Genomic DNA, 26,190 nt, shown 5'->3' on the forward strand with positions numbered 1-26,190 from the left:
TCGGGGTTTCTAATACATAGGCCCCACAAAGCCACTTCAGAACTCAAGAGGTACCTTAAAAAAAAGGCTTTTGAAATTTTCTTAAAAATATGAGAAATTGCTGTTTATGTTCTAAGCCTTGTAACGTCCAAGAAAAATAAAAGAATGTTCAAAAAACGATGCCAATCTAAAGTAGACATATGGGAAATGTGAACTAGTAACTATTTTGGGTGGTATAACCGTCTGTTTTACAAGCAGATGCATTTAAATTCTGAAAAATGCAATTTTTTCTAAATTTTCTCTACATTTTGCAATTTTTCACCAATAAACACTGAATATATCGACCAAATTTTACCACGAACATGAAGCCCAATGTGTCACGAGAAAACAATCTCAGAATCGCTTGGGTAGCTTTAAGAATTCCGACGTTATTACCACATAAAGTGAAATATGTCAGATTTGAAAAATGGGCTCTGAGCCTTAAGGCCAAAACTAGGCTGCGTCCTTAAGGGGTTAAATCAGATGAAAGAAAAATTTGTCAGGTTATAACTTTCTTTGTATCAATTAGAGGCAGTATTCGTCGAAGTTTTTTCTATGAATGGACTGGAATTTGACCTCATCCATTAAGACACATTACATTACACTGGAATTTGAACTCAAGGGCATATACAGAAAAAATGTACTGTACATTGACCCGTTTCATATGTCAGTGAATGATTCATTAGCAAGACATAAATATTAACACTAAGCTGTTTTTCTACAATCAAGAGTACCATAACAGTCCTTACACCAATACTCAGGCCAGCATATCGCCAACGTGTCAAAGAAAGATTAGCAGGGATCACAGGTTAAAGGGGTTGTTCCCACCATTAAATTTACAGAATGCTCATTCACTCTTCCCACAATCAGGGCTCTGCATAGTGATCCTCCTTTCACTGCAGAGCAGCCAATAAAAATAGCCTTTTAGTATAGTTGAGAAGATTACTTCTGCAGGGGAGTGTAAGAAGGGACTACATAGTCATCTCCCAAAGTTTGAAGAAGACTGCTCACAGCCTCTACCCCAGCAGTACAGATTAGCAGCAGCACTTTATACTCTAGAAACACTTCAAATTACCTTTAAACAGCATTTCATGACTTCTTGTATAAAAAAATGGTTTATGGTATAATCCCTTTAAGGCCTCTACCACTTTGGTTTAATGAAAGATTGCAATGTTAACCCCTTCCCGACCAGCCCACGTAGATTAACCGTCTGCAGCGCTGGTCCTTGTGCCTGCAGCCCGTTAATCTACGTGTGCTCCTAATAAAGCGCACAGGCAGTCCCCGCAGCCCGGCATCTCTCAGTACTGGCTGCTACTAGCAGCCTTAGTACCGAGAAAAGACATCGGGTGGGATCACAGCCGTGATTCTCGCCGATTAACCCCTTAAATGCGGCAGTCAATAGCGACCGCCGCATTAAGGAGTTAAATCATCATCGGGATCCCGCTACGCGATTGAAGTAAAAAAAAATAAAAATTTGTTGTACAAAAAATAAAAAAGATCCCTTTTTACCCTTATAAAGTCCTTTATTCTTAGAAAAAAATAAATATATACATAATTAGTATCGCCACATCCGGAACGCCATGAACGATAAAAATATAATGTTATTTATCCCGCACGGTGAACGCTGTAAAAAAACAATACCATAATCGCTATTTTTAGTCACTTCAGCCCCCAAAAATGTAATAAATAAGGATCAAAAGGTCGCACTAGAGGATTTTTCCAGATTCCTACATTTCCCTGATGGACACACATCAGAATATCACTACACCACCCTACCAAACTATCTATAGAATAGCAACTTATACTAAAATACCAAGGTGCCTAATGTATGCAGCTAAATCCACAAAGCCGCCAGTAAGTGATCCTTACAATGTACAGATCCACATAAGCGGCTAGCAATATGACTAATATGATAATTAACTATGATTACACCAGTAACATTAAGTTTCTTAGCAATGTGAGCTAAGAATGTCATATGCTGGGTTTTCTTTTGATACAAACATTACACTTGGCTTTGTGGTCTTTAGAAACTTCCCAGCTTTGGAAGAAATCCAAATAATTAATCACCTTTGTTATGACAAAGCAGTATCCTTCATAGCGAAGGGGCTTTAAAAATGGCCTATTCTTCTGCCCTCCTAACCCTCTTTACTTTATTGGAGAACAAATGTTTCTGAAAATGTCAGGTTACAGAATTTCCTAATACTGCCAAAAAATCTGCATGAAAAGAAAACAAGTCCATATAGCTAAACTATGACATGGCATATATCATGTTCCAAATATACATCACTAGCACTATAAACACGTAGTTCAAAAGAAAAAAAGAAAATATCAGTATAGTTTAACATAAACAGGTATTGGAAAGTCCTTGACCAAAATGACATTATAAGGGTCATTACACACGTTGCGTAAATACTACGGATTTTCCGCAACTAAATTAGTTGCGGAAAATTCTCAGCAAATACAGCAGCAGCAAAGCGGCCGAGATACAACAAATCTCATCCACACACTGCGTAAATACAGAGCGGAAGAACCGCTCAGAAATTGACCTGCAGTTTTATTCCGCAGCCTGTTAACTGTATTTGCGTAAACGCTGCTTATTTGTTGCGCAATTTCCCCATTGAATTCAATGGGGGAGGTAAAACCCGTAACAAATAGCAGTTGTTGCCTTTTTTTGCAGCTGGTTCACAGCGATTCCGCTGCAAAAACGGCAACTCAGAAAACAAAAAATATATTATACTTACGTAGGAGTCTGTTTCTTCCTCCAGACCGGCCTGCTGGGATAACTCTTCATTCCATGTGACCGCCGCTGCAGCCAATCACATGCTGTAGCGGCGTTCACATGGATGAGATGTCATCGCAGGAGGCGGGCCTACTAGCCAAGTGAAGCAGTTTTTCGCAGCGAACATACAATTTGGTGCAGTTTTTCGTACGGAATTCCCTACGGCACACAGGGCGGATACGCTGCATGTTTTTACGCAGCGTATCCGTACCATGTGAACTCAGGCTAAATGTGAAGTACTAACATAAAAACCTTCACTTTTTGAAAAGTTAAATAGCAGAGCTCCAAATGTATGCAATAAAAACACAATGATCCATATGCATAAGTCTGGAGCTATACGCCAAAGCTCTGCTTGCATGTCAAAGAACCATGCCACTGGAGGACTCAATGACACGCTGTAATGTAGGAAGCAGTGTAATAACACTTTACGTAGCGCCATAAGACCATTTAAAAAAGGCCTTTATAATTGCAGAATTAAAGGGGTTTTCCCATCTTGGACAATTATGGCATAAATGTCAGATAGATGCGGGTCTTAACTCTAGGACCCGCTCCTCTCTCTAAAGTGAGCGGGAGTACAGAAACAGCTGAGCTCACTGAGCTACGGCTACGCGGTTTCCGTAATTCCTATTGAATTAAATGGAGACATTGTAGCAAAGCAAGCTATGCGGTTTCGGTAAATCGGGAGCTATGGAAACAACTGTTTCTCTAACCCCAATTCTCGAACCTCCATTCATATCCTGTGGATAAGCCATAAATGTCCAAGATGAAAAAAAAAACTTTAATCCTTTGTGGCTATTGGCGGTTTGTCATTGTTCTGTCAAACTAGATACAAGTATCTCAGTGAATATAAAAACGTTATCCCTTGTGGTATAGGGCCACAGGGTATTAGTGAATCTTCATAGCTGACTGCCATATTCATTACTCTTACCTCATCATCAGAATCATCCGCAAACGCTGAGTGTTTAGGAACACAAACATTTTTCAGTTGTAGTTTCTTTGGAAGAATAAGTCCATACCTATAAAATACAAGATCCAGATGTAAATATTTGGTAATAACTACATACCACAACATAAATACAGTGCATTCACAATCTATGTCTAAAAAGGTCTTCAAGACATTTTCCTGAAAAACCGAGAAGGCCGAGTTAGGGGAAAAAAAAGCGACATGTCCTTTCTTGCCACGGTTCCGTCTCTATCCACCCATTTAAATGGGAGGCAGAAAAAACCTGCGACACTCGATTCCAAGCGTTTTTTTGGCCACGATCCTTGCAGTAGCTTCAATGTCTGCAGCCGAAAAACGCTGTGAAAAACGCGGCATAAAAGCGCAGGCATTCTTGAAGGAATTTTGAGGCAGATTTTTTTTCTGTCTGCAAAATACTCCGTGTGAACTAAGCCATTTCTAAAAATGAGGGTTTTGCAAAGGAGAGCTGGCTATGCTCCATTGTAAAGAATTGAACCTCCAAATGAACGGTTTCATTCTCAGGATCGAACGCCACTGATGCGACATTTATGACGTGTCGGACTGACAATAAAATAAAAAGTGACCGTGAATCAGGAATTGATGACATACAAAATCAGTAAAAATATAAATACAAGTGGTGGCAATCCTAGCCGCTGTATATTACGTCCCCACCCACCTTTTGTCCTATATAATATTCTGTACAAAATGCCCTAACTCCTTCATTTCATGAGCTCTGCTGGATGTTGAACGCCTAAAGCACAAATAAACAGAAAGAGAAGCTAAATGTAGTTGTGTAATGAACACGTCTCTTGCTCACTTTAGAGGGGTTCTCCAGGTTATATCGGGACAAGTTTAGTATAACCAAGATAAGAATATGAGCAGTTAAGTCGCTGTGCGAGTTGTGGGTGACGGTGTGAAGTCCTAGCCTGCTGTCAGAAGTATTCTAATCATTTGATCACCACCATACGATTATATTTTTGACTAATTGAAAACTGTGGAAGTTTTTTAATCCATCTTTGCACTCATGCAGTTACGAACAGTAAGATATGTTCACACAGTTTGGATTTGATGAAGAGAAGTCTGCAGCAAATCTGACCCGGGTTCAGCAGGGAATTCTAGCTAAAGTCTGCAATAAATTCTGTTTCATTCATTCAGCTGTATTTGCCACTACAGAAGCAGAAGAGGGGACAAAAAAAATCATAACCTCCCCTGGTCTCCCGTAGCGACGCACCTCCAGCTCCCCTGGCTGGTCTCCGTATAGCTGGCCTCCTACAATGACAAGGTGTCCAATATGACCATTGCAGCTTGTGATTGGCTGCAGCAGTCACATGGGATGAAACTTCATCCCAGGAGGCTTGCAGCACAGATACCAGTCAGGGGAGCAGGGGGCGCCGTCGCTTTGGGAGACCAGGGGAGGTTATGATATTTTAAACTGGACAGGTCTTTTTTTTACAGATTTAAATGCAGATTAGCTGCGTATCTGTGAGAAAACATGCAAGCTAAAATTTAAAAAAAAAACACTCAAAATGGAAAACTAGTCATATCTCCTTGATCACCTAAGGCAACGCGTCCCTGCTCCCACAGCTGGTCTCTGTAAAGGCAGTCCCCTGTGATGACAATTCGTCACGTGACTGCTGCAGCCAATCGCAGGCAGCAGCGCACACTTCTGACAAAACGCGATAACAGGGAAGTTTGCTATAAGAGCGCCAGGGGAGCGGAGTACAGTCTTGACCAAAAGTTTTGAGACGGACACAAAAATTGGTTTTCACCAAGTTTGCTGCTTCAGTTTTTCTAGCAGAAATTTACATTAACCCTAAATTGTTATGAAGAGTGATCAGATGAATTGCAAAGTGCCATGAAAATTAACTTAATCACAAAAACCCCATTTCCACTGCATTTCAGCCCTGCTACAAAATGACCTGTAAACGTCATTTCAGTGATCTTCTCGCTAGCTCAGGAAGAAAGTGTTAGTGACCCTCCAGTCCTAGGATAAAATTATAAAATGTGATAGGTATATGGAGTTATATTACCTGGTGTCCTACAGTTACACCCCCCTGCCGTGGATCTCCCGCTTTTGGGTCACCTCTGTGTTGTCCAAAAATGGCCACAGCGCTTCACAGACTTAGTCCAAGATACTCCCTTTGTTCTCGGATTGGCCAGAACTGCTCACATGAGCAGCTCTGGCCAATCTGAGAACAGTTGTTGTGTGTCAGACTCTTAGTCTAAGCCCTTATGCACACGACAGGGTTTCCCGGCCGTGTGACGGGCGTCCAAAATCCAGCCGTCACACGGCTGCAGTAGGAACGATAGACCAATAATGGGGCTATTCACATGACCAATTTTTTGACGGCCCGGGAAAGCCGGCCGTCAAAAAATGTGACATGCCGTATTTTCGGCCGTTCTCCCGGCCCTCATAGAAGTCTATTGGGCCGGGTAATAAACGGCCATCACTTGAATGTGCTCCATGTGACGGCCGTGTCTTCCGTCGCTCACTCTCTCTTCCTTCTCCTCCTCACAGTGCAAAGTGCATGTGAGGAGGAGGGTATTTGTTTGCTCCCTGTAGGAGCGAAATCCCCAATCCCCGGCCACAGCTTCGGCAACGCTGTGGCTGGGGATTGGGGATTCCGCTCCAGCAGAAGTCCCTGACTTCCCTGTGTGCATATATGGACACAGAGACGTCAGGACTTCTGAAGCAGAATCCCCGGCGATGTGGCTGAGGATTCCGCTCTAGGAGAAGCCCCTGCCTTCACTGACCATACAAGGGGGTCTGTGTGGCACTGACCATACAAGGGGGTCTGTGTGGCACTGACCATACAAGGGGGTCTGTGTGGCACTACCTACAAGGGGGGGTCTTTGTGGCACTACCTACAAGGGGGGGTCTGTGTGGCACTACCTACAAGGGGGGGGTCTGTGTGGCACTACCTACAAGGGGGGGTCTGTGTGGCACTACCTACAAGGGGAGGTCTGTGTGGCACTACCTACAAGGGGAGGTCTGTGTGGCACTACCCACAAGGGGGGGGTCTGTGTGGCACTACCCACAAGGGGGGGTCTGTGTGGCACTACCCACAAGGGGGGGTCTGTGTGGCACGACCCACAAGGGGGGGTCTGTGTGGCACGACCCACAAGGGGGGGTCTGTGTGGCACGACCCACAAGGGGGGGTCTGTGTGGCACGACCCACAAGGGGGGGTCTGTGTGGCACGGCCTACAAGGGGGGTCTGTGTGGCACGACCTACAAGGGGGGCTGTGTGGCACGACCTACAAGGGGGGCTGTGTGGCACGACCTACAAGGGGGGCTGTGTGGCACGACCTACAAGGGGGGCTGTGTGGCACGACCTACAAGGGGGGCTGTGTGGCACGACCTACAAGGGGGGCTGTGTGGCACGACCTACAAGGGGGGCTGTGTGGCACGACCTACAAGGGGGGCTGTGTGGCGCGACCTACAAGGGGGGCTGTGTGGCGCGACCTACAAGGGGGGCTGTGTGGCGCGACCTACAAGGGGGGCTGTGTGGCGCGACCTACAAGGGGGGCTGTGTGGCACGACCTACAAGGGGGGCTGTGTGGCACGACCTACAAGGGGGGCTGTGTGGCACGACCTACAAGGGGGGCTGTGTGGCACGACCTACAAGGGGGGCTGTGTGGCACGACCTACAAGGGGGGCTGTGTGGCACGACCTACAAGGGGGGCTGTGTGGCACGACCTACAAGGGGGGCTGTGTGGCACGACCTACAAGGGGGGCTGTGTGGCACGACCTACAAGGGGGGCTGTGTGGCACGACCTACAAGGGGGGCTGTGTGGCACGACCTACAAGGGGGGCTGTGTGGCACGACCTACAAGGGGGCTGTGTGGCACGACCTACAAGGGGGGCTGTGTGGCACGACCTACAAGGGGGGCTGTGTGGCACGACCTACAAGGGGGGCTGTGTGGCACGACCTACAAGGGGGGCTGTGTGGCACGACCTACAAGGGGGGCTGTGTGGCACGACCTACAAGGGGGGCTGTGTGGCACGACCTACAAGGGGGCTGTGGCAGTATCTACAGAGGGCAGTGTGTGGCATTATCTACAAAGGGAAGTGTGGCAAAAAATTTACAGATTAAATTCATCCGATTTTAAAACGGACAGGGAAAAAAACAGATGCAAAACGGGTCAAAATCGGCAACACGGCCCGGAATGGATGCAAAACGGCCGGGAAAAACGGCGCAAAACGGCCGTTTTTATCGGCCGACATTGGCATCGGACCGACATCGGCCGACACTCAGACCCTGTCATGTGAATAAGGCCTTAGAAGTGCTGCAGCCAGGTTGGGACAACACAGAGGAGACTCCAAAGCGACGGATCCATGGCAGAGGGGCGATACTAGTGGACACCAGGTAATATTACTCCATATAACCTGTCATATTTGGAATGTTTTCGCAGGACCGGAGGGTCGCTTTAACGAGGATAAGGCAGCGGATATCACTCTGTCATGCTGATTGAATTATCAGAGCAGACTGGTTATTTTAAAAGAGGGATGGTGCTCGAAATCATTGATCATTCAAGGACATTGCTGCTGGTAAGATTATCCCTAAATCAACCATTTATTAGATCATCAAGACCTTCAAGGAGAGAGGTTCAATTGCTGTGAAGAAGGCTTCAGGGTGCCCAAGAAAGTCCAGCAAGTGCCAGGACCGTCTCCTAAAGAGGATTCAGCTACGGGATTGGTTCAACACCAGTGCAGGCCTTGCTCAGGAATTGAATAAGGCAGGTGTCAGTGCATCTGAACGTACAGTGAGACAGGCTTTTGGAGGCTGGCCTGGTGTCAAGAAGGGCAGAAAAAAAAAAAGACACTTCTCTCCAAGAAAACATCAAGGACAGACAAATTCCGCAGGAAGTAGAGATTGGACTGCATAGGACTGGGTAAAGTTATTTTCTCGGATGAAGCCCCCTTTAGACTGTTTGGGACATCTGGAAGAATATTCGTCCAGAGAAGAAAAGGTGAGCTCTACCATGAGTCCTGTGTCATGCCAACAGTAAAGCATCCTGAGACCAACCATGTGTGGGGTTGTTTAACATCAAAAGGAGAAAAAACTATTTTGCTGAAGAACACTTCCATGAATAAGGAAAGTTATCTAAACATCCTCCAAGAGCAACTTCTCCGAATGATCCAGAAGCAATTTAGTGATGAACAATGCTTTTTCCATCATGATGGAGCACCGTGTCACTAGGCAAAAGTGATAACTAAGTGGCTCATTGAAATTTTTGGTCCATGCCTAGGAAACTCCCCAGATCTCAATCCCATTGAGAACCGGTGATCAATCCTCAAAAAGCGGGTGGACAAACAACAACACATATATTGTGATAAACTCCAAGCACTGATTAGGCAAGAATAGGTTGCCATCAATCAGGATTTGGCCCAAAAAGGGATGTCCAGCATACCAAGGCGAATTGTAAGGGTAAGTACACAAAGGGCGGATGCGCTGCATAAAGGTACACAACATATCCGCTCCGGTGGCTGCAAGAAATTCTGGGTGAAAAATCGCACCAAATTGTGGTGCAGTTTTTCACCCGGATCTTCCTCTGTGGAAAACTGCAGCATTAGCCAAACTGCTGGCAGGCCAGCCTCTTGGGACAGTCTGCAGCGGTCTCCTGAGATGAAACGTCATCCCAGGAGGCCAGCCTCCTGGAAGGAGGTCTCATCCCATGTGACCACCGCTACAGCCTGTGATTGGCTGCAGCGGTCACATGGGAAGAAACGTCATCCCAGGGGGCTGGCCTGTAGAACGTCAGAGGTAAGTATAAGGTGTTTGTTTGTTTTTTAAGTTGCGATTCCGCCGCAAAAGTCGCTTGGCTTTTTGTTGCGGGTTTTAGATACCCTTTGAATTCAATGGGGAAAACCCGCAACAAAATACAGACGATTCCGCAATCACAATTGACATGCTGCGGCTTAAAAAGCCGCACCGCAGGTCACTTTGTTTGCGGAATTGCCGCATATCATGTACGCAGCATGTGAATGAGATTTCTTGAAATCTCATCCACTACTCTGCTACTGTATTATGCTGCAGTATCTACGTGACATGTGGACTAGTCCTGAGGTCGTGTTCCCAAGGGTCGGTATACGCTGCGTAAAAACTGTGCAGCGTATTCGACTTGGAACCCACAGTACATTCCGTCCGGTGTGGCGAACGGAATTTCCGATGCAGAAAGCAGCGCTGTGAAAAAAAAAAAAAAGCCGTTCATACTTACCCCTCCCTCTTTTCTGCGCGTAGTCCAGCCTCCTTGGATGACACTGCAGGCCATGTGATTGGCTGCAGCGGTCACATGAGCCGAAACGTCATCCCAGGAGGTCGGACTGCAGGAAGGAGGAGAGAGTTCTGCTGCAAATGTCGCAACACTTGGCTTTCTGTTGAGGGTTTGCATCCCCATTGAATTCAATGGGGAAAACCTGCAACAGAAAACGCAGCATAAATGGACATTCTGCAGATTTATATTCAAAATCACGGGTCAATTTAAATTTACGCTGCGGTTTTTTTCTGCAGTGCGGGCAAGAGATTTTCAAAATCTCATCCACTTTGCTGCTACTTTAAATGCTGCGGAATTTCCGCACAGAATTCCGTTGCGGAAATTCCGCAGCGTTTACGCCACGTGGGAACCCAGCCTAAAAGTCCTGAAAAAGAAGGGTCAACACTGGAAATATTGAGTCATTGCATAAACTTGATGCATCTGTCAATACAAGTTTAAAAACTTATGAAATGCTTATAATTGTACTTCTTGTATACCATAGAGACATAAGAACTACGAACACTGAAGCAGCAAGCTTTGTGAAAACCAAAATTTGTGTCAGTCTCAAAACTTTTCCTGTTAACTGTTTTTCTGCAGCGGTAAATTCACCCAAAAAATGCACCAAAACAAACATGATTCGGTGTGGATATTTGGGCGGTTTCTGGCTCGGATATGCTGCAGAATTTTCCGTAGCATATTCGACCATTGTGAACAAACACATATAGCAATTGCTCCACAACCCCGTTGTGTGGACACAAGTTACAGAATGTCGTTGCTGGCACCCTTTGGAGTGGACTCCTAGACCTGGTTAAGGCTACGTTCACATCTGCGTCAAGACTTTCCATTCTGCTCAGTGATAGAGGCAGAACAGCGAAAATACAGAGCCATCAGATCCGTCACATTATGGAAACCAATGGCGCTCAACGGAACAGATTGACTTTAATGTGTTGCATCGGGTTTCCATCATGTGTCGTAGTTTTGCCAGACAATATAGCGCAGTATGATGCGCTATTTTGTCCAGCAAAAATACAATTTGAAACAGAGGCTCCTTACTCCTTATGGAGTCTCAAACTCATATGTGAACAGAGCCTGTCCAGTCCTGCCCTATGTGCAAACCTGCTTTACAACAGCTTTCGCCTATGTAATACACAGACAGTTTACACAATATATTGGCTAGTGTGTAAGGTTTGAATGTGTTGACTATTGCTGCCCCCTGCAGGACACTAAAGATATACACATTTCCATCAAAGAAAACAGAAATTTACTAAAGCTGTGTTCAAACCACGTTGGTGCCTTATGTCAAGTGTATATATTATTTGTTTGTGGGGTTTTTTGTTTGTTTTTTTTTAGAGAAAAAAAAAGTAATCTTCCAAGAAAGATTCTGAAAAGCAGTCACCTAAATAGTACAGTATCTTTAAAAAAAAATAAAAAAATAGCCATAAATATCGACATGCTTTTAGTATGAACAATAGACAGATCTATCAACCGTCCCGGATTCAGCTGGACAGTCTCGGTTTTCCTGCAGTGGTATGTCCCGGAAGAACCGGTGTCAACTGTGTCCTCAGGACGCAGATACAGTTAAACCCAATTCTGAAGCAGGAAACAGTCAGCTCCCTGCTTCAGCATTAGTACAGACGACTCTACGGGCACAGCGCTACTTTAAGCGATGAGCTCGGGGAAGCCCTGGACGTCACTATCCATATATGGATATATTCTCCTGGAGCGGAATCCCTGGCCAGTGTTGCAGACGCTCCGACTGGGGATTTCACCTCTAGAGGGAGTCCCAATAACTACAGGGGGGGGTTATCACGATCTACATGGGCACTGTGGCAGTATGTGGGCACTGGCACTAGGGGAAGTTAAGGGGGCATTATTCTGTATGGGGAAGCTACAGGGGCATTATACAGTATGGTGCAGCTGTGGGGCATTATAGTGTATGGTGACAGCTAAGGGGGCATTATACTGTATGGGGCAGCTATGGGGGCATTATACTGTAAGGGTCAGCTATGAGGCATTATGCTGTATGGGGGCAGCTGTGTGGGCATTATACAGTATGGGGGCAGCTATGAGGGCATTATATCATGTGGGGAATTATACTGTCCCCTGAACCGATTAGAGGTGTGGCTTAAAAAGGAAAACATTTGCACCTACGCACGCCACAACAGTTGGCCCTCTTTGCGATACTTGAAAGTTGGGAGGTATGACAATAGAAGCCTAAGGCACATTACAGCATACCTCTGGTGAAGGCCAAAACTGTGGCGTCAACAAAGGTGTGCAACCGTAGCAAAAGAAAAAGCTGGAGCTACAGATTTTTTCACGTCCGCTTCAATAGCAATTGTATGTATTGTAACAATAGCATGACTTGTGAATTATGCGCAAGACTTTCCCATCCCGTGTGTTTTTTCTCTAAGTGTCTTTTGTAAGAGTGGCTCCGGCAGACTCAAGTCACATTCAAATGGCCGCCATGTAGTACTACATTTCCCCTGCACGGGAAATGCTTAGCTGGCTGAAGCTTCCCTAGTAAAATCAGCGGATAGCCACAGCGGCTTCTTTCTGAAAGAGGTTGTCTCTAATGAGACAACCCCTATAGATTGAATCAAACGGTGTCGCCTTCCACACGATTCCTGTTACTTTGATGGAATTTTTGCCCATTCCTCCTGACAGAGCTGATGTAAGTCAGTCAGGTTTTTGTGCCGCCACACATTTTCTATGGTATTCAGGTCAGGGCTTTATGATGGCCACTCAAATACTTTCCCTTTGTTGTTTTTAAGCCGTTTTGTCACTACTTTGGAGGAATGCTTAGAAACACTCTCCTTCTGGAAGACCCAGTTACAACCAAGCTTTTACTTTCTGGCTAAAGCCTTGATGTGTTACTTCAGTATTTCTAGATAATCTCCATCTTCCCGATACACTTATTTCCTGAAATGCCCATGTTCCTTTTCCAGAAAAAACACCCCCCACAACATGATGCTGCCCCCCACCCCACCTTGAGCTTCACAGTTGGGATGGCGCTCTTTCTATTAAATGTGTCACCCTTTTTCCTCCATACATTTCAGACCCTTAATGACCAGGCCTGAAAAGGCCTTATTGAGAAGCAATTATATTTTATTTTTTTGGGCCTCTCTGCCTTTTAGCAGCTATAACTTTTTTTTGTTTTTATATGAGGCCTTGTTTTACATGGAAGAATTTTTTTTTTTCCCTGACCGGTTTGGGGGTACAAATAAATTAAGATTTAATTTACTTTTGCAACGTGAATATAGAAAAAAGCGATTTCTTACATAGTTTACGTTCCACACTAAACCTATTCAATTAACCCTTCAGGTTATTACAGTGGTGTAGATACCTAATATGTGTAGGTTTTAGGTTTTTATGTAATGTACGGGCAATAAAATGTATTTCGCAACACTAAATTACTTTTTTGAATTTGTGGACATTTGTTTTTGTTATTTTCATTTTAATCCCATGAAGGAATAACTTTTTAATAACTTTATTTTTTACTTACGATGTTTTTGCATATTCCTGTATACTAATAAATTATATGGTGTCACTATGACACAGGCTACTGTTATGGCAACACATTTTGTGCCCTAGCAGCAGGCATACTGTACAGACAGCTCTGGGGTCCTTTCTAGGTCTCCAGGGCCGACTGCAGAAAGCTCCCCCACTCTCCGATCGGGTCACCGGGAAAGCCGATAATGTAATCGAAGGGGGGGAGTCACCTTTAATCCTTTGATAGCTGTGGTCCGTGACCTCGAAATGATCAAACTACCTGGATTGGAGATTCCTCCGATCCCAGCCGTATTTAGAAGGCTGCTCTAAGTACAGGAGCCATTAGTAATAGCCTTTTCTACAGCGACGCCAAAAGGCATCACTGTAGACTCGGGACCTGCACTGCCTGCTGTGAATAGACAGTGGACGATCACGAAGGGGTTGAAGCCAGTCTTGAAGCAGGGGTTTCTTTTTTCATTGCTCCGTGTAAAAGGAGCAAACGAGTGCGATCCAGTTGATCGGCGCTCGTTTACACAGCCCATGTCGGGCCATGTAACAGTACCCTAGGGGTCCATTACATTACATCACTTTCTTAAATCTTTCAGACTGTATAAGGACACAGTCTACTTGGTGCATTTAAACTTGGACCCACTAAAAACCTAATATAGTGCACCAAAGCTGAAATAAATCTGTTCCTAATCGATTACTTTAACCCCTTCCCGCTCCTTGACGTACTATTACGTCATGGCAGCTGTATCGTTCGCGCTCCATGCCGTAATAGTACGTCTCGGGAGTAACGGCCGTTTCGGCCGTCCTCCCGACACATACAGGAGCTGTGACGCTGCTGTCTCGTTCAGCAGCTGTCACAGCTCCTACAGCGGGGACCGATCGCTGTGTCCCCGCTGATTAACCCCTTAAAAGCCGCGTTCTATAGAGATCGCGGCTTTTTAGGGGTTAAGCTGCCATCGCCAGCCTGCTACGCGATAGCGGCCGGCGATGGTGACTATGGCAACCGGACACCAAACAATGGCGTCCGGCTATGCCATAGACGGAAGCCTAGTGGGTCCTGACAACGTCAGGACCCACTATGCTTGCTGTCAGTGAGTAGCTGACAGTTCTAATACACTGCACTACGCATGTAGTGCAGTGTATTAGAATTGCGATCAGAGCCTCCTGCCCTCATGTCCCCTAGTGGGACAAAGTAATAAAGTAAAAAAAAAGATGTGTAAAAATAAGAAAATAAAAGATTTAAAAGTATTAAAAGTAAAAATCCCCCTTTTTCCCTTATAAGTCCTTTATTATTTATAAAAATATATAAACAAACAAATAAACTATACATAATTGGTATCGCCGCGTCCGTAACGGCCTGAACTACAAAATTATTTCATTATTTATCCCGCACGGTGAACGCCGTAAAATAAAATAATAATAAACCGAACCACAATCACAATTCTTTGGTCACTTCACCTCCCAAAAAATGGAATAAAAAGAGATCAAAAAGTCGCATGTACCGAAAAATGGTACTGATTGAAACTGCAGTTCGTTACGCAAAAAATAAATCCTCGCACGGCTTTATTGATTGAAAAATAAAAACGTTCTGGCTCTTAGAATAAGGTAACACAAAAAGTGAATGATTGTTTACAAAACGTATTTTATTGTGCAAACGCCATAAGACATAAAAAAAAAACTATAAACATCAGGTATCGCCGTAATCGTATCGCCCCACAGAATAAAGTGAATATGTCATTTATAGCGCACGGTGAACGCTGTAAAAAAAAACGAAAAAAAAAACAATCGTACAATTGCTGTTTTTTAGTCACCACGCCACCTAAAAATAGAATAAAAACTGATCAAAAAGCCGCATGCACCCCAAGAAAACTGCAATGGATTCCTCAAGGGGTGTAGTTTCCAAATTGGGGTCACTTTTGGGGGGTTCCCAATGTTTTGGCACCACAAGACCTCTTCAAACCGGACATGGTGCCTAATAAAAAAGAGGCTTCAAAATCCACTAGGTGCTCCTTTGCTTCGGAGGCCGGCGCTTCAGTCCATTACCGCCCGAGGGCCACATGTGGGATATTTCTCAAAACTGCAGAATCTGGGCAATACGTATTAAGTTGCGTTTCACTGATAAATCCTTTTGTGTTATAAAAAAAATGGTATAAAGAGGATTTTCTGACAAAAAAAAAATGTCAATTTCACCTCTACTTTGCTCTAAATTTTTGTGAAACACCTAAAGGGTTCATAAACTTTCTAAATGCTGTTGTGAATACTTTGAGGGGTCTAGTTTCTAAAATGGGGTATTTGATAGGGGTTTCTAATATATGGGCCCCTCAAAGCAACTTCAGAACTGAACTGGAACCTAAAAAAATAAATAAATGAGGCAATACTTCGCTTCTTACATTATACTGATAATGAGCCGTGCCCACCCCGAGATGACCCCAGTTTTGACTGTTTGTATAAACGGAGACCCCTATTAGACCGTTCCAGTGCCCGGTTTTCCCAAGCATACACCCCCGAGAAGTGTATTTCTATTGATGAGTCCCTGGTACATTTTAAAGGGAGGGTTCAATTCCGCAAGTACCTGCCGGGTAAGAGGGCAAGGTATGGCGTGAAGATGTATAAGCTGCGAGAGTGCATCCGGGTATACCTACAGGTTTAGGATATATGAAGGAAAGGCCACCCCCAAACCAGACTGCATCCTGGACTACAATAGGTACATGGGAGGGATGGACTTGTAAGATCAAATCCTGAAGCCCTACAGCGCCATGCGGTGTGGTATAAGAAGCTGGCCGGGCACATCATACAGATGGCATTGTACAATGCGTACGTGCTACGTCGATGTGCAGGCCAGAGGGGAACTTTCCTGGAATTTCAAGAGGTGATTATCAAGAACCTAATCTTTAGGGACCAAGAAGGGGGGGCACCCAGTACTTCTGGAAGCGAGGCCACACGCATCGTACCAGGGCAACACTTTCCAGAAGAAGTTCCCCAAACTGGCAAGAAGGGAAAAAGTCAAAAGAGGTGCAAAGTCTGCTATAAGAGGGCGATAATGGATGACACATGTAGGGCTGATAACAGCCACATGTAGGGTATTGCCATACCCGGGAGAACCCACATTACAGTTTATGGGGTGTAGGTCTCCGGTGAAAATGCTCACTACACCTCTAAATGAATGCCTTAAGGGTGTAGTTTTTAAAACGGGGTCACTTCTTGCAGGTTTCAACTGTACTGGTACCTCAGGGGCTTCTGCATACATGACTTCGTACTAGAAAATCCCCAGTAGGCCAAATGGTGGTCCTTTCCTTCTGAGCCCTCCCATGGGCCCAAACGGCAGTTTATCACAACAAATGGGGTATTGCGGCACTCAGAACAAATTGCGCAACAGAATGGGGTATTTTGTTTCTTGTGAAAATAAGAATTTTTGAGCTAAAATGACATATTATTGGAAAAAATATATTTTTTTTTAATTCCCAGCCCAATTCAAATAAGTTCTGTGAAGAAACTATAGAGTCTAAATGGTCACATTACCCATAAATGAATTCCTTGAGGGGTGTAGTTTCCAAAATGGGGTCACTTCTGGTGGGTTTCCATTGCTTTGATACCTCTGGGGCTCTGCAAATGCGACATGGCACCCGAAAACCAAACCAGCAAAATCTGTACTCCAAAGAACACACAGCGCTCCTTCCCTTCTGAGGCCTCCCATGGGCCCAAACGGCAGTTTATTGCCACAAATGGGGTATTGATGCACTCAGGAGAAATTGGGCAACAAAATTGAGTATTTTGTTCCCTGTGAAAATAAGAAATTTTGGTAAAAAATTACATCTTATTGGAAAAAATGTCATTTTTTTAATGTCACAGCCCAATTGAAATAGGTGCTGTGAAAAAACTGTGTGGTCAAAATGCTAACAACAACCATAAATGAAATCCTTGAGGGGTGTAGTTTCCAAAATGGGGTCACTTTTGGTGGGTTTCCATTGCTTTGATACCTCTGAGGCTCTGCAAATGCGACATGGCACCCGAAAACCAATCCAACAAAATCTGGACTCCAACAAACATATAGCGCTCCTTTCCTTCTGAGCCCTCCCATGGGCCCAAACGGCAGTTTATTCCCACAAATGGGGTACTGCCACACTAAGGACAAATTGGGCAACAAAATGGGGTATTTTGTTCTCTGTGAAAATAAGAAATTTTGATCACAAATGACATTTTATTTAAAAAAATTACATTTTTTTCATTTCAGAGCCCAATTCAAATACGTGCTGTGAAAAAACTGTTCGGTCAAAATGGTAACAACAACCCTAAATGAATTCCTTGAGGGGTGTAGTTTCCAAAATGGGGTCACTATTGGGGGATTCCTACTGTTTTGGCACCTCAACACCTCTTCAAACCTGGCATGCTGCCTAAAATATATTCTAATAAAAAAGAGGACTCAAAATGCACTAGGTGCTTCTGTGCTTCTAGGGCTTGTGTTTTAGTCCACGAGCGCAGTAGGGCCACATGTGGGACATTTCTAAAAACTGCAGAATCTGGACAATACATATTTAGTAGTGTTTCTCTGGTAAAACCTTCTGTGTTACAGAAAAAAAAATGAATAAAATTGAAATTCAGCAAGAAAAATGAAATTTGCAAATTTCACCTCCACTTTGCTTTAATTCCTGTGAAATGCCTGAAGGGTTAAAAAACTTTCTAACTGCTGTTTTGAATACTTTGAGGGGTCTAGTTTTTAAAATGGGGTGTTTTATCAGGGTTTCTAAAACATAGGCCCCACAAAGCCACTTCAGAACTCAAGAGGTACCTTAAAAAAAAGGCTTTTGAAATTTTCTTAAAAATATGAGAAATTGCTGTTTATGTTCTAAGCCTTGTAACGTCCAAGAAAAATAAAAGAATGTTCAAAAAACGATGCCAATCAAAAGTAGACATATGGGAAATGTGAACTAGTAACTATTTTGGGTGGTATAACCGTCTGTTTTACAAGCAGATGCATTTAAATTCTGAAAAATGCAATTTTTTCAAAATTTTCTCTAAATTTTGCAATTTTTCACCAATAAACACTGAATATATCGACCAAATTTTACTACGAACATGAAGCCCAATGTGTCACGAGAAAACAATCTCAGAATCGCTTGGGTAGGTTTAAGCATTCCGACGTTATTACCACATAAAGTGAAATATGTCAGATTTGAAAAATGGGCTCTGAGCCTTAAGGCCAAAACTAGGCTGCGTCCTTAAGGGGTTAAAATGCGAACAAAGTACATGTCCTAATGGACTAGACAAAAAGAAATGTATGGTTACATATGTGGCGTTGTAAAAAATTGACTTGGAATGTCTTTAGTTAAAGTATATATATATATATATATATATATATATATATATATATATATATATATATATATATACACACACACACACACACACACATATATACTTTTGGTCTCAACTGTAGATTCAACTCAAGCTGAATGTACACATTTGACGTATGTTCGCCAAATCCTCCGAGAATTACATCCAAAATGTATGGCCAGCCTCAGTGTATTTCTATGGTCTGCAAGTCTTAAAGCAGTGGCGGGGAACGTCCGGCCCGCAGGATCATTTGGTCCGGCCCAGCAACACTCAGACTGCGCTGCCGCCGCGTCATTCGCTACTTGGCTCCATCAGCGGCGGTTTGAGTGAGGTTGGGGTGTGCCAGCCCAAGAGTAGATCAGTCCGGTCACCTGACCTGAGTCAGTGAGGTCATGTGACCGGACTGGTCCGCTCCCGGGCCAGCACAGTCCAGTCATATGACCTCACGTCGGTGACGTGAGGTCAGGTGACTGGACTGGTCCACTCCTGCCACAGCCTCACTCTGACCGCCGCTGCGTCATTCCCTCCTTGGCTCCGTCCGCACCCCCTACTTTACGTCAGGTCCAAGTGACTTAAAGTTTTCGGTTTTTTCCCATCAAGGATATTTATGATATATCCACAGGATATGTCATAAAATGCCGATGCGGGTCTCACCTCTGGGACCCACACCTATCTCTAGAACGGGGCCCCTAAACACTGTTCTACCTCTTTGTGTTGGGCTGAAGTTTGTGATTTCCGACCATAAAGAAGGAAACAGCGTAGCTTGCTGAGCTGCGCTGTTTCCGTAAGTCCCATGGGACTGAATAGTAGCTACGGAAACAGTGTAGCTCGCATGCTACGCTGCTTCCGTAACTGGCATTCACTACTATGGGTGTTACGGAAACAGCGCAGCTCAGCGAGTGACGCTGTTTCCGTAACTACTATTTAGTTCTATGGGACTTACGGAAACAGCGTATCACAGTGAGCTACGCGGTTTCCTTCTTTATGGTCGGAAATAAGCAGGAACACAGAGGTAGAGCGGGGTTTAGGGGGCCCCGTTCTAGAGATAGGTGCAGGTCCCAGATGTGGGACTCACATCTATCTGACATTTATGAGATATCCTGTGGATATGTCATAAATGTCCCTGATGGGAAAACCCCTGTAAGTAAGTCGGAACAACTTACTGCTGCAAGTTCTTTTCAAAACGTACCAAAGAGACGACTGCGCTCCAGACTGACCGACACATCATAATCATTAACGGCGAACATCACACGCTGCGCCAAAGACAAGCAGTTCCAGCCATCACAGCAGGGGTGAGTTAATTAGATGTTTGACCATATATAGCAGGCTAATTTTTAAGTTGGTAATTTCTATGGCCCACAAATGATGTTATAAATATCCAAATGGCAGAAAAAAAAGGTACCCCAGAAATATATATAAATAGCTCTTCTATAGGACTGGGTTTACACGTTGCGGTCAAAATTAGGTTTCTTTTTTACCACAACCGCAATAAAAGTATTTTTATTACGACGTGTTAACCAAGCCTATATGTCTCAGATCGGCCTCCTCCTCACAATGCTGTGCCTGGCTGTAAGGCTTTATTCAGACGAACGGGAAAAACGTCCGTGCAACGCGCGTGATTTGCACGCGCGTTGCACGGACCTATATGTGTCTATGGGGCCGTGCAGACATGTCCGTGATTTTTCCTCAGCGTGAGTCCGCTGAAAAAAAGTCATGACATGTCCGTTCTTTCGGCGTTTTGCACGCATCACGCACCCATTGAAGTCAATGGGTGCGTGAAAACCACGCATGCCGCACGGAAGCACTTCCGTGCGAACTGCGTCATTCGCGCAAGAGCTGTCAAAAGGATGAATGTAAACAGAAAAGCACCACGTGCTTTTCTGTTTACAAACATCCAAACGGAGTGTCTTTAAGATGAGCGAACACGGACAACCGAACCGAACTTCACCGGGTTCGGCCGAACTCGTTTTGGCTGAACCCGGCAAAAAAAATTCCGGTACGCGACGTCAGGAGATAGTCACTGTCCAGGGTGCTGAAAGAGTTAAACTGTTTCAGCACCCTGGACAGTGACTTCCGATCCCAATATACATGAACGTGTAAAAGAAAAAGAAGTTCTGACTTACCGATAACTCCCGGCTTCTTCCTCCAGTCTGACCTCCCGGGATGACAATTCAGTCCAAGTGACAGCTCCAGCCAATCACAGGCCAAGCACAGGCTGCAGCGGTCACATGGACTGCCGCGTCATCCAGGGAGGTGGGGCCGGATGTCGAGAGGCGCGTCACCAAGGCAACGGCCGGGAGGGAAGTTCTCGGTAAGTACGAACTTTTTTTATTTTTTTTAACAGGTTGCTCGATATTGTGATCGGCATTCACTGTCGAGGGTGCTGAAAGAGTTAACTGCCGATCAGTTAACTCTTTCAGCACCCTGGACAGTGACTGACGTCGACTAGCCTCATCTCTAAGATGGCGGGTGCGCGAAAATCACGCAGCCGCGCATCAAACACGGATGACACACGGAGCTGTCAAGTGGTTTTTGCGCGCGCAAAACGCCGCGTTTTTGCGTCCGCAAAAACGCCACGCTCGTGTGAATCCAGCCCAAGGGTACACTCAGACATTGCAGTTGAGGTGGTTAAAACCGCATTTAAAAAAACCGCATTTGAAAACCACATGTATTTTTACCACAATTTGGTGCGTTTTTCAACGCAGTTGCGAACTGTGACAAAGCAAAAGTCGCCGTGTAGCACTAATCTAATTCCTTGTGCTTTTTAGGCCCCATGTACACTAATGTGTTTTTGCGGCCACAATTCGCCCGCAGATCTGCGTGTGAATTGCGGGCCTATCAATTCCTATGGGCCCGTGAAAATGACCGTGATTTCCACGGTCCGTGAGGTCGCTGGAAACCCGGACCGCAAAAAAGATAGGAAGTGTCATTATACGGTCCGGGTTCGCAGTCCGGGCTCATTGAAATGACACTCCGTGGCCGTATGTGCCGTAAATCACGGGCCGTGCACATGGCTACGGTCGTGTGATTTTTTTTCTGGATTACAATGCAGAAAAACGCAATGGTATGTATGAATTTTAATCCGGTATTCAATAGAAAGTAAATCTAAGAACATGTTACTAAAACTAATTTTCTTAATTAAAAACAGCACTGATATCACATCAAAACCCACTCTGTTCACATCATGTTTTGGCCCTCCGTTTAGTGTGTATGCCAGGAAAGCCCCCTAAAGTACATGCTAAACGTGTCCATTAGGGTGGTCACAAGGTATAGGGGGAACATTTTATTTTCGGTCTATCTTCCGGGGGACCCCCATAAAAGTTATCAATTGGCTAGAAAATTTGATTGGCAAAGTTTCAGCTCAACTTGATAACGTTAACCTGTGCCTCATTGAGTTTTTCCTCCTTAACCACTTCCTGACATCGGCCGTGTATATCCGGGTAACGAGCGGGATCCCTTTCGAGCACGATCACGCTTGTTTAACCCGTTAAATGCCGCGGTCAATAGCGATCACGGCATTTAAAGGACTAAAAATAGTCTGAACTATTACAATATATCATTATTTAGTTCGCACCGTGAACGCCGTAAAAAATTTAAAACATCAGAACTGCTGTTTTTTGGTCCCTTCATCTCCCACAAAAAATGAAATAAAAAGTGATCAAAAAGTCTCACGGTACCGATATAAACTACAGCTCGCCCCGCAAAAAATAAGCCATCACACAGCTAAATCGACGTAAAAATAAAAAAGTTTTGGCTCTCAAAATATGGCGACAAAACTCAAATTTTATTTTTAACAATCGTTTTTTTCCGTGTAAAAGTAGTAAAACAAATAAAACTATCAATTTGGTATCGCTGTAATCATATTGTCCCGCAGAATAAAGTTAACATGCCGTTTTTACCGTACGGTGAACGCCGTAAAAACAATACCACCCAAAAGGTTGAGGAATCGCTGTTTTTTTCCTATTCCACCCAACGTATTTTTTTTCTCGTTTCTCACTACAGTATACGGTACAAAAAAATGGTGCTGTGAAAATCTACAACTCGTCCCGCAAAATACAAGCACTCATACGGCAATACTGATAGAAAAATAAAAAAAAAAAAAGTTATGGCTTTTGGAAGGTGGGGAGGAAAAAACAAAAGTGAAAATCCGAAAAATGGCTGCGGAGGGAAGGGGTTAAAATGGAAACCATTCATCCTAGAAACCGGATTCTTGCCTCATTTCATAGGAAATTTTGTTGTCTTGAAGTTTGAGTCCCATGACTTTGTTGCTAAAACGTATAGATTTAGTGGTATTTAGCATTTTTCAGGGCAGGTCGTAGTGCCTATCATCAAAATCGCAACAGAACTAATTTAAATACTTGATGACCATCTGTTTCCTTTTGTATTATTTGCATTAAAAGACAATCATTAAAATGTATATTATAATTTGTATTTTCATTTGCATTGCAGGTTTTCAAGCAGTGAAGTTAGTTTAGTGCATTTAGTGTCTTCTTCAGTGGTGTTTGTGTTACTCCAGAGAGAAAAGGGTTGTCCTGACTGCATGGTAGGCATTGACATGAAATTTATAAAAGCAGGAGAACGAAGAGAAAAGAGGCGAGCAGCTGAGATGGCAAGATTAGAAAAATCAAGAAAAAATGTAGGGGAGTTTTTCACAAAAAAAATTTCATGAAATTTAGTACTACTTAGGCAGATAGTTTGACAATTGACATTAACTAAATCGTATATTTTATTTTTAGAAGGTGAAGAAGATGTAGAACTGGAATCTGTACCAAGCACTAGCAGCACATCAGAGGAAGAGGAGCCGATGCAAGAAGATACGGAGTATAATTTTCCACACCCAGAGGAAGAGGGACCAGATATAAAGAAGAGGAGGTACTGTCGAGGTACCGAAGAGATGAGAACTGAAAAATTGTCTTTATTGTTAGATAGGTGTAGTATTTCTGATAGAGACGCGGTGCGAATAATAGCAGCTACAGCAGAGGCGTTAGGTCATGACCCACAGAAGTTAATTTTAAGTAGAAGTGTCATACAACTCCGCAGACAGCAATTCCGACAACAAAGAACGGACCTCATCAAAAATAGATTCAGGAATTCCGATTTAAAGGGAGCTGTTGTGCACTGGGATGGGAAACCGCTTCTAGATAAGTTGAGTAAAGAAAATGTAGAGAGGGTAGCGATTTTGATTAGTTGTGGGGATAAAGAACAGTTGAGAGGTGTTCCTCAGCTTGAAAATAGTATGGGGATTCCTCAGGCAAAAGCTGTATTATCAGCAGTTGAATATTGGGGGGGCAGTTGGGAAAATCCAGGCAATGTGCTTTGATACCACGGCAGTAAATACTGGTCGCCTTAGGGAAATCTGTGTTTTCTAGAGCAATTATTAGAGAAAAAACTTCTGTATTTAGCATGTCGCCACCACATTTTTGAAGTTACCGTATTTTCCGGACTATAAGGCGCACATAAAATGCTGAGAATTTCTCAGAAATAGAAAGTGCGCCTTATAATCCGGTGCGCCTTATATATGAACCCGACAGTAAAGAGAGGGGTTCATACAGGATCCTTTACCTCTATCGTGGGCGGCAGGGGTCGGCGGCGGCATACCACAGCACACACCATGCTCCTCCCCCCCGTGCGCCTATGAATTTATTCTTCACTTGGGTTTTTACAGTATCCATAAATGGATTGAGCATTACGGCCACCGTAGTCAGGAGCCACACTGAGTGATACTTACAGCTCTGTGCGCAGGATCCTTGCAATATATCTGTGCTTTAGCGTTAACTATACCCACTACCCCAAAAAATGCCTCCTGTTAAGAGACATGCTTATGATGCAGGTTTCAAGCTTAAAGAGGCTCTGTCACCAGATTTTGCAGCCCCTATCTGCTATTGCAGCAGATAGGCGCTGCAATGTAGATTACAGTAATGTTTTTATTTTTAAAAAACGAGCATTTTTGGCCAAGTTATGACCATTTTCGTATTTATGCAAATGAGGCTTGCAAAAGTACAACTGGGCGTGTTGAAAAGTAAAAGTACAACTGGGCGTGTATTATGTGCGTACATCGGGGCGTGTTTACTACTTTTACTAGCTGGGCGCTCTGATGAGAAGTATCATCCACTTCTCTTCACAACGCCCAGCTTCTGGCAGTGCAGCACTGTGACGTCACTCACAGGTCCTGCATCGTGTCGGCACCAGAGGCTACAGATGATTCTGCAGCAGCATCGGCGTTTGCAGGTAAGTCGATGTAGCTACTTACCTGCAAATGCTGATGCTGCTGCAGAATCAAGTGTAGCCTCTGGTGCCGACACGATGCAGGACCTGTGAGTGACGTCACAGTGCTGCACTGCCAGAAGCTGGGCGTTGTGAAGAGAAGTGGATGACACTTCTATACACAACGCCCAGCTAGTAAAAGTAGTAAACACGCCCCGATGTACGCACATAATACACGCCCAGTTGTACTTTTACTTTTCAACACGCCCAGTTGTACTTTTGCAAGCCTCATTTGCATAAATACGAAAATGGTCATAACTTGGCCAAAAATGCTCGTTTTTTAAAAATAAAAACGTTACTGTAATCTACATTGCAGCGCCTATCTGCTGCAATAGCAGATAGGGGTTGCAAAATCTGGTGACAGAGCCTCTTTAAAGCTATAAGTTATGCAGTAGAGCATGGAAATAGGGCAGCTGCAAGAGAATTCAACATTAATGAATCCATGGTGCGTAAGTGGAGAAAACAAGAAGATGCCCTCCGCCAAGTAAAGAAGACCAAACTGAGTTTCCGAGGAAACAAAGCAAGGTGGCCACAGTTGGAGGACAAAATAGAACAGTGGGTTATGGAACAGAGAAACGCAGGTAGAAGCGTCTCCACTGTCTCTATTCGACTCAAAGCCACTGCTTTAGCACGTGACATGGAGATCAAGGACTTTCGAGGAGGTCCTTCATGGTGCTTTCGTTTCATGAAAAGGCGTCATCTCTCCATTCGCACCAGAACTACTGTGTGCCAGCAATTACCAAAGGATTATGAAGAGAAGCTGGCCATTTTCCGCACCTACTGCATAACCAAGATAAATGAAAAGAATATCCAGCCAGAACACATTATTAACATGGATGAGGTTCCCCTCACTTTCGATATCCCCGTAAACCGTACTGTTGAGAAAACAGGGACCAGTACGATATCTATACGTACCACAGGAAATGAGAAGTCATCTTTCACTGTAGTTCTCGCTTGTCAGGCTAATGGCCAGAAACTACCACCCATGGTAATTTTCAAGAGGAAGACTTTGCCTAAAGAAAATTTTCCTGCTGGTGTCATCATTAAGGCTAACCCAAAGGGCTGGATGGATGAGGAGAAGAT

The 26,190-nt window shown here is 44.1% G+C and overlaps 1 protein-coding gene across 1 annotated transcript in view; it reads right to left on the reverse strand.

Annotated features, from left to right (window-relative positions):
- The window catches only part of NSRP1 (nuclear speckle splicing regulatory protein 1), a 72,101-nt gene that overhangs the window by 38,185 nt on the left and 7,726 nt on the right, over positions 1–26,190 (reverse strand). The window contains exon 2 of the mRNA XM_075854328.1: positions 3,726–3,813. Within this exon, the coding sequence (XP_075710443.1) occupies positions 3,726–3,813 (88 nt within the window). The remainder of the gene's footprint in view (positions 1–3,725; positions 3,814–26,190) is intronic.

Source organism: Rhinoderma darwinii, chromosome 2, assembly GCF_050947455.1.
Source record: "Rhinoderma darwinii isolate aRhiDar2 chromosome 2, aRhiDar2.hap1, whole genome shotgun sequence".
Classification (NCBI taxonomy): domain Eukaryota; kingdom Metazoa; phylum Chordata; class Amphibia; order Anura; family Rhinodermatidae; genus Rhinoderma; species Rhinoderma darwinii.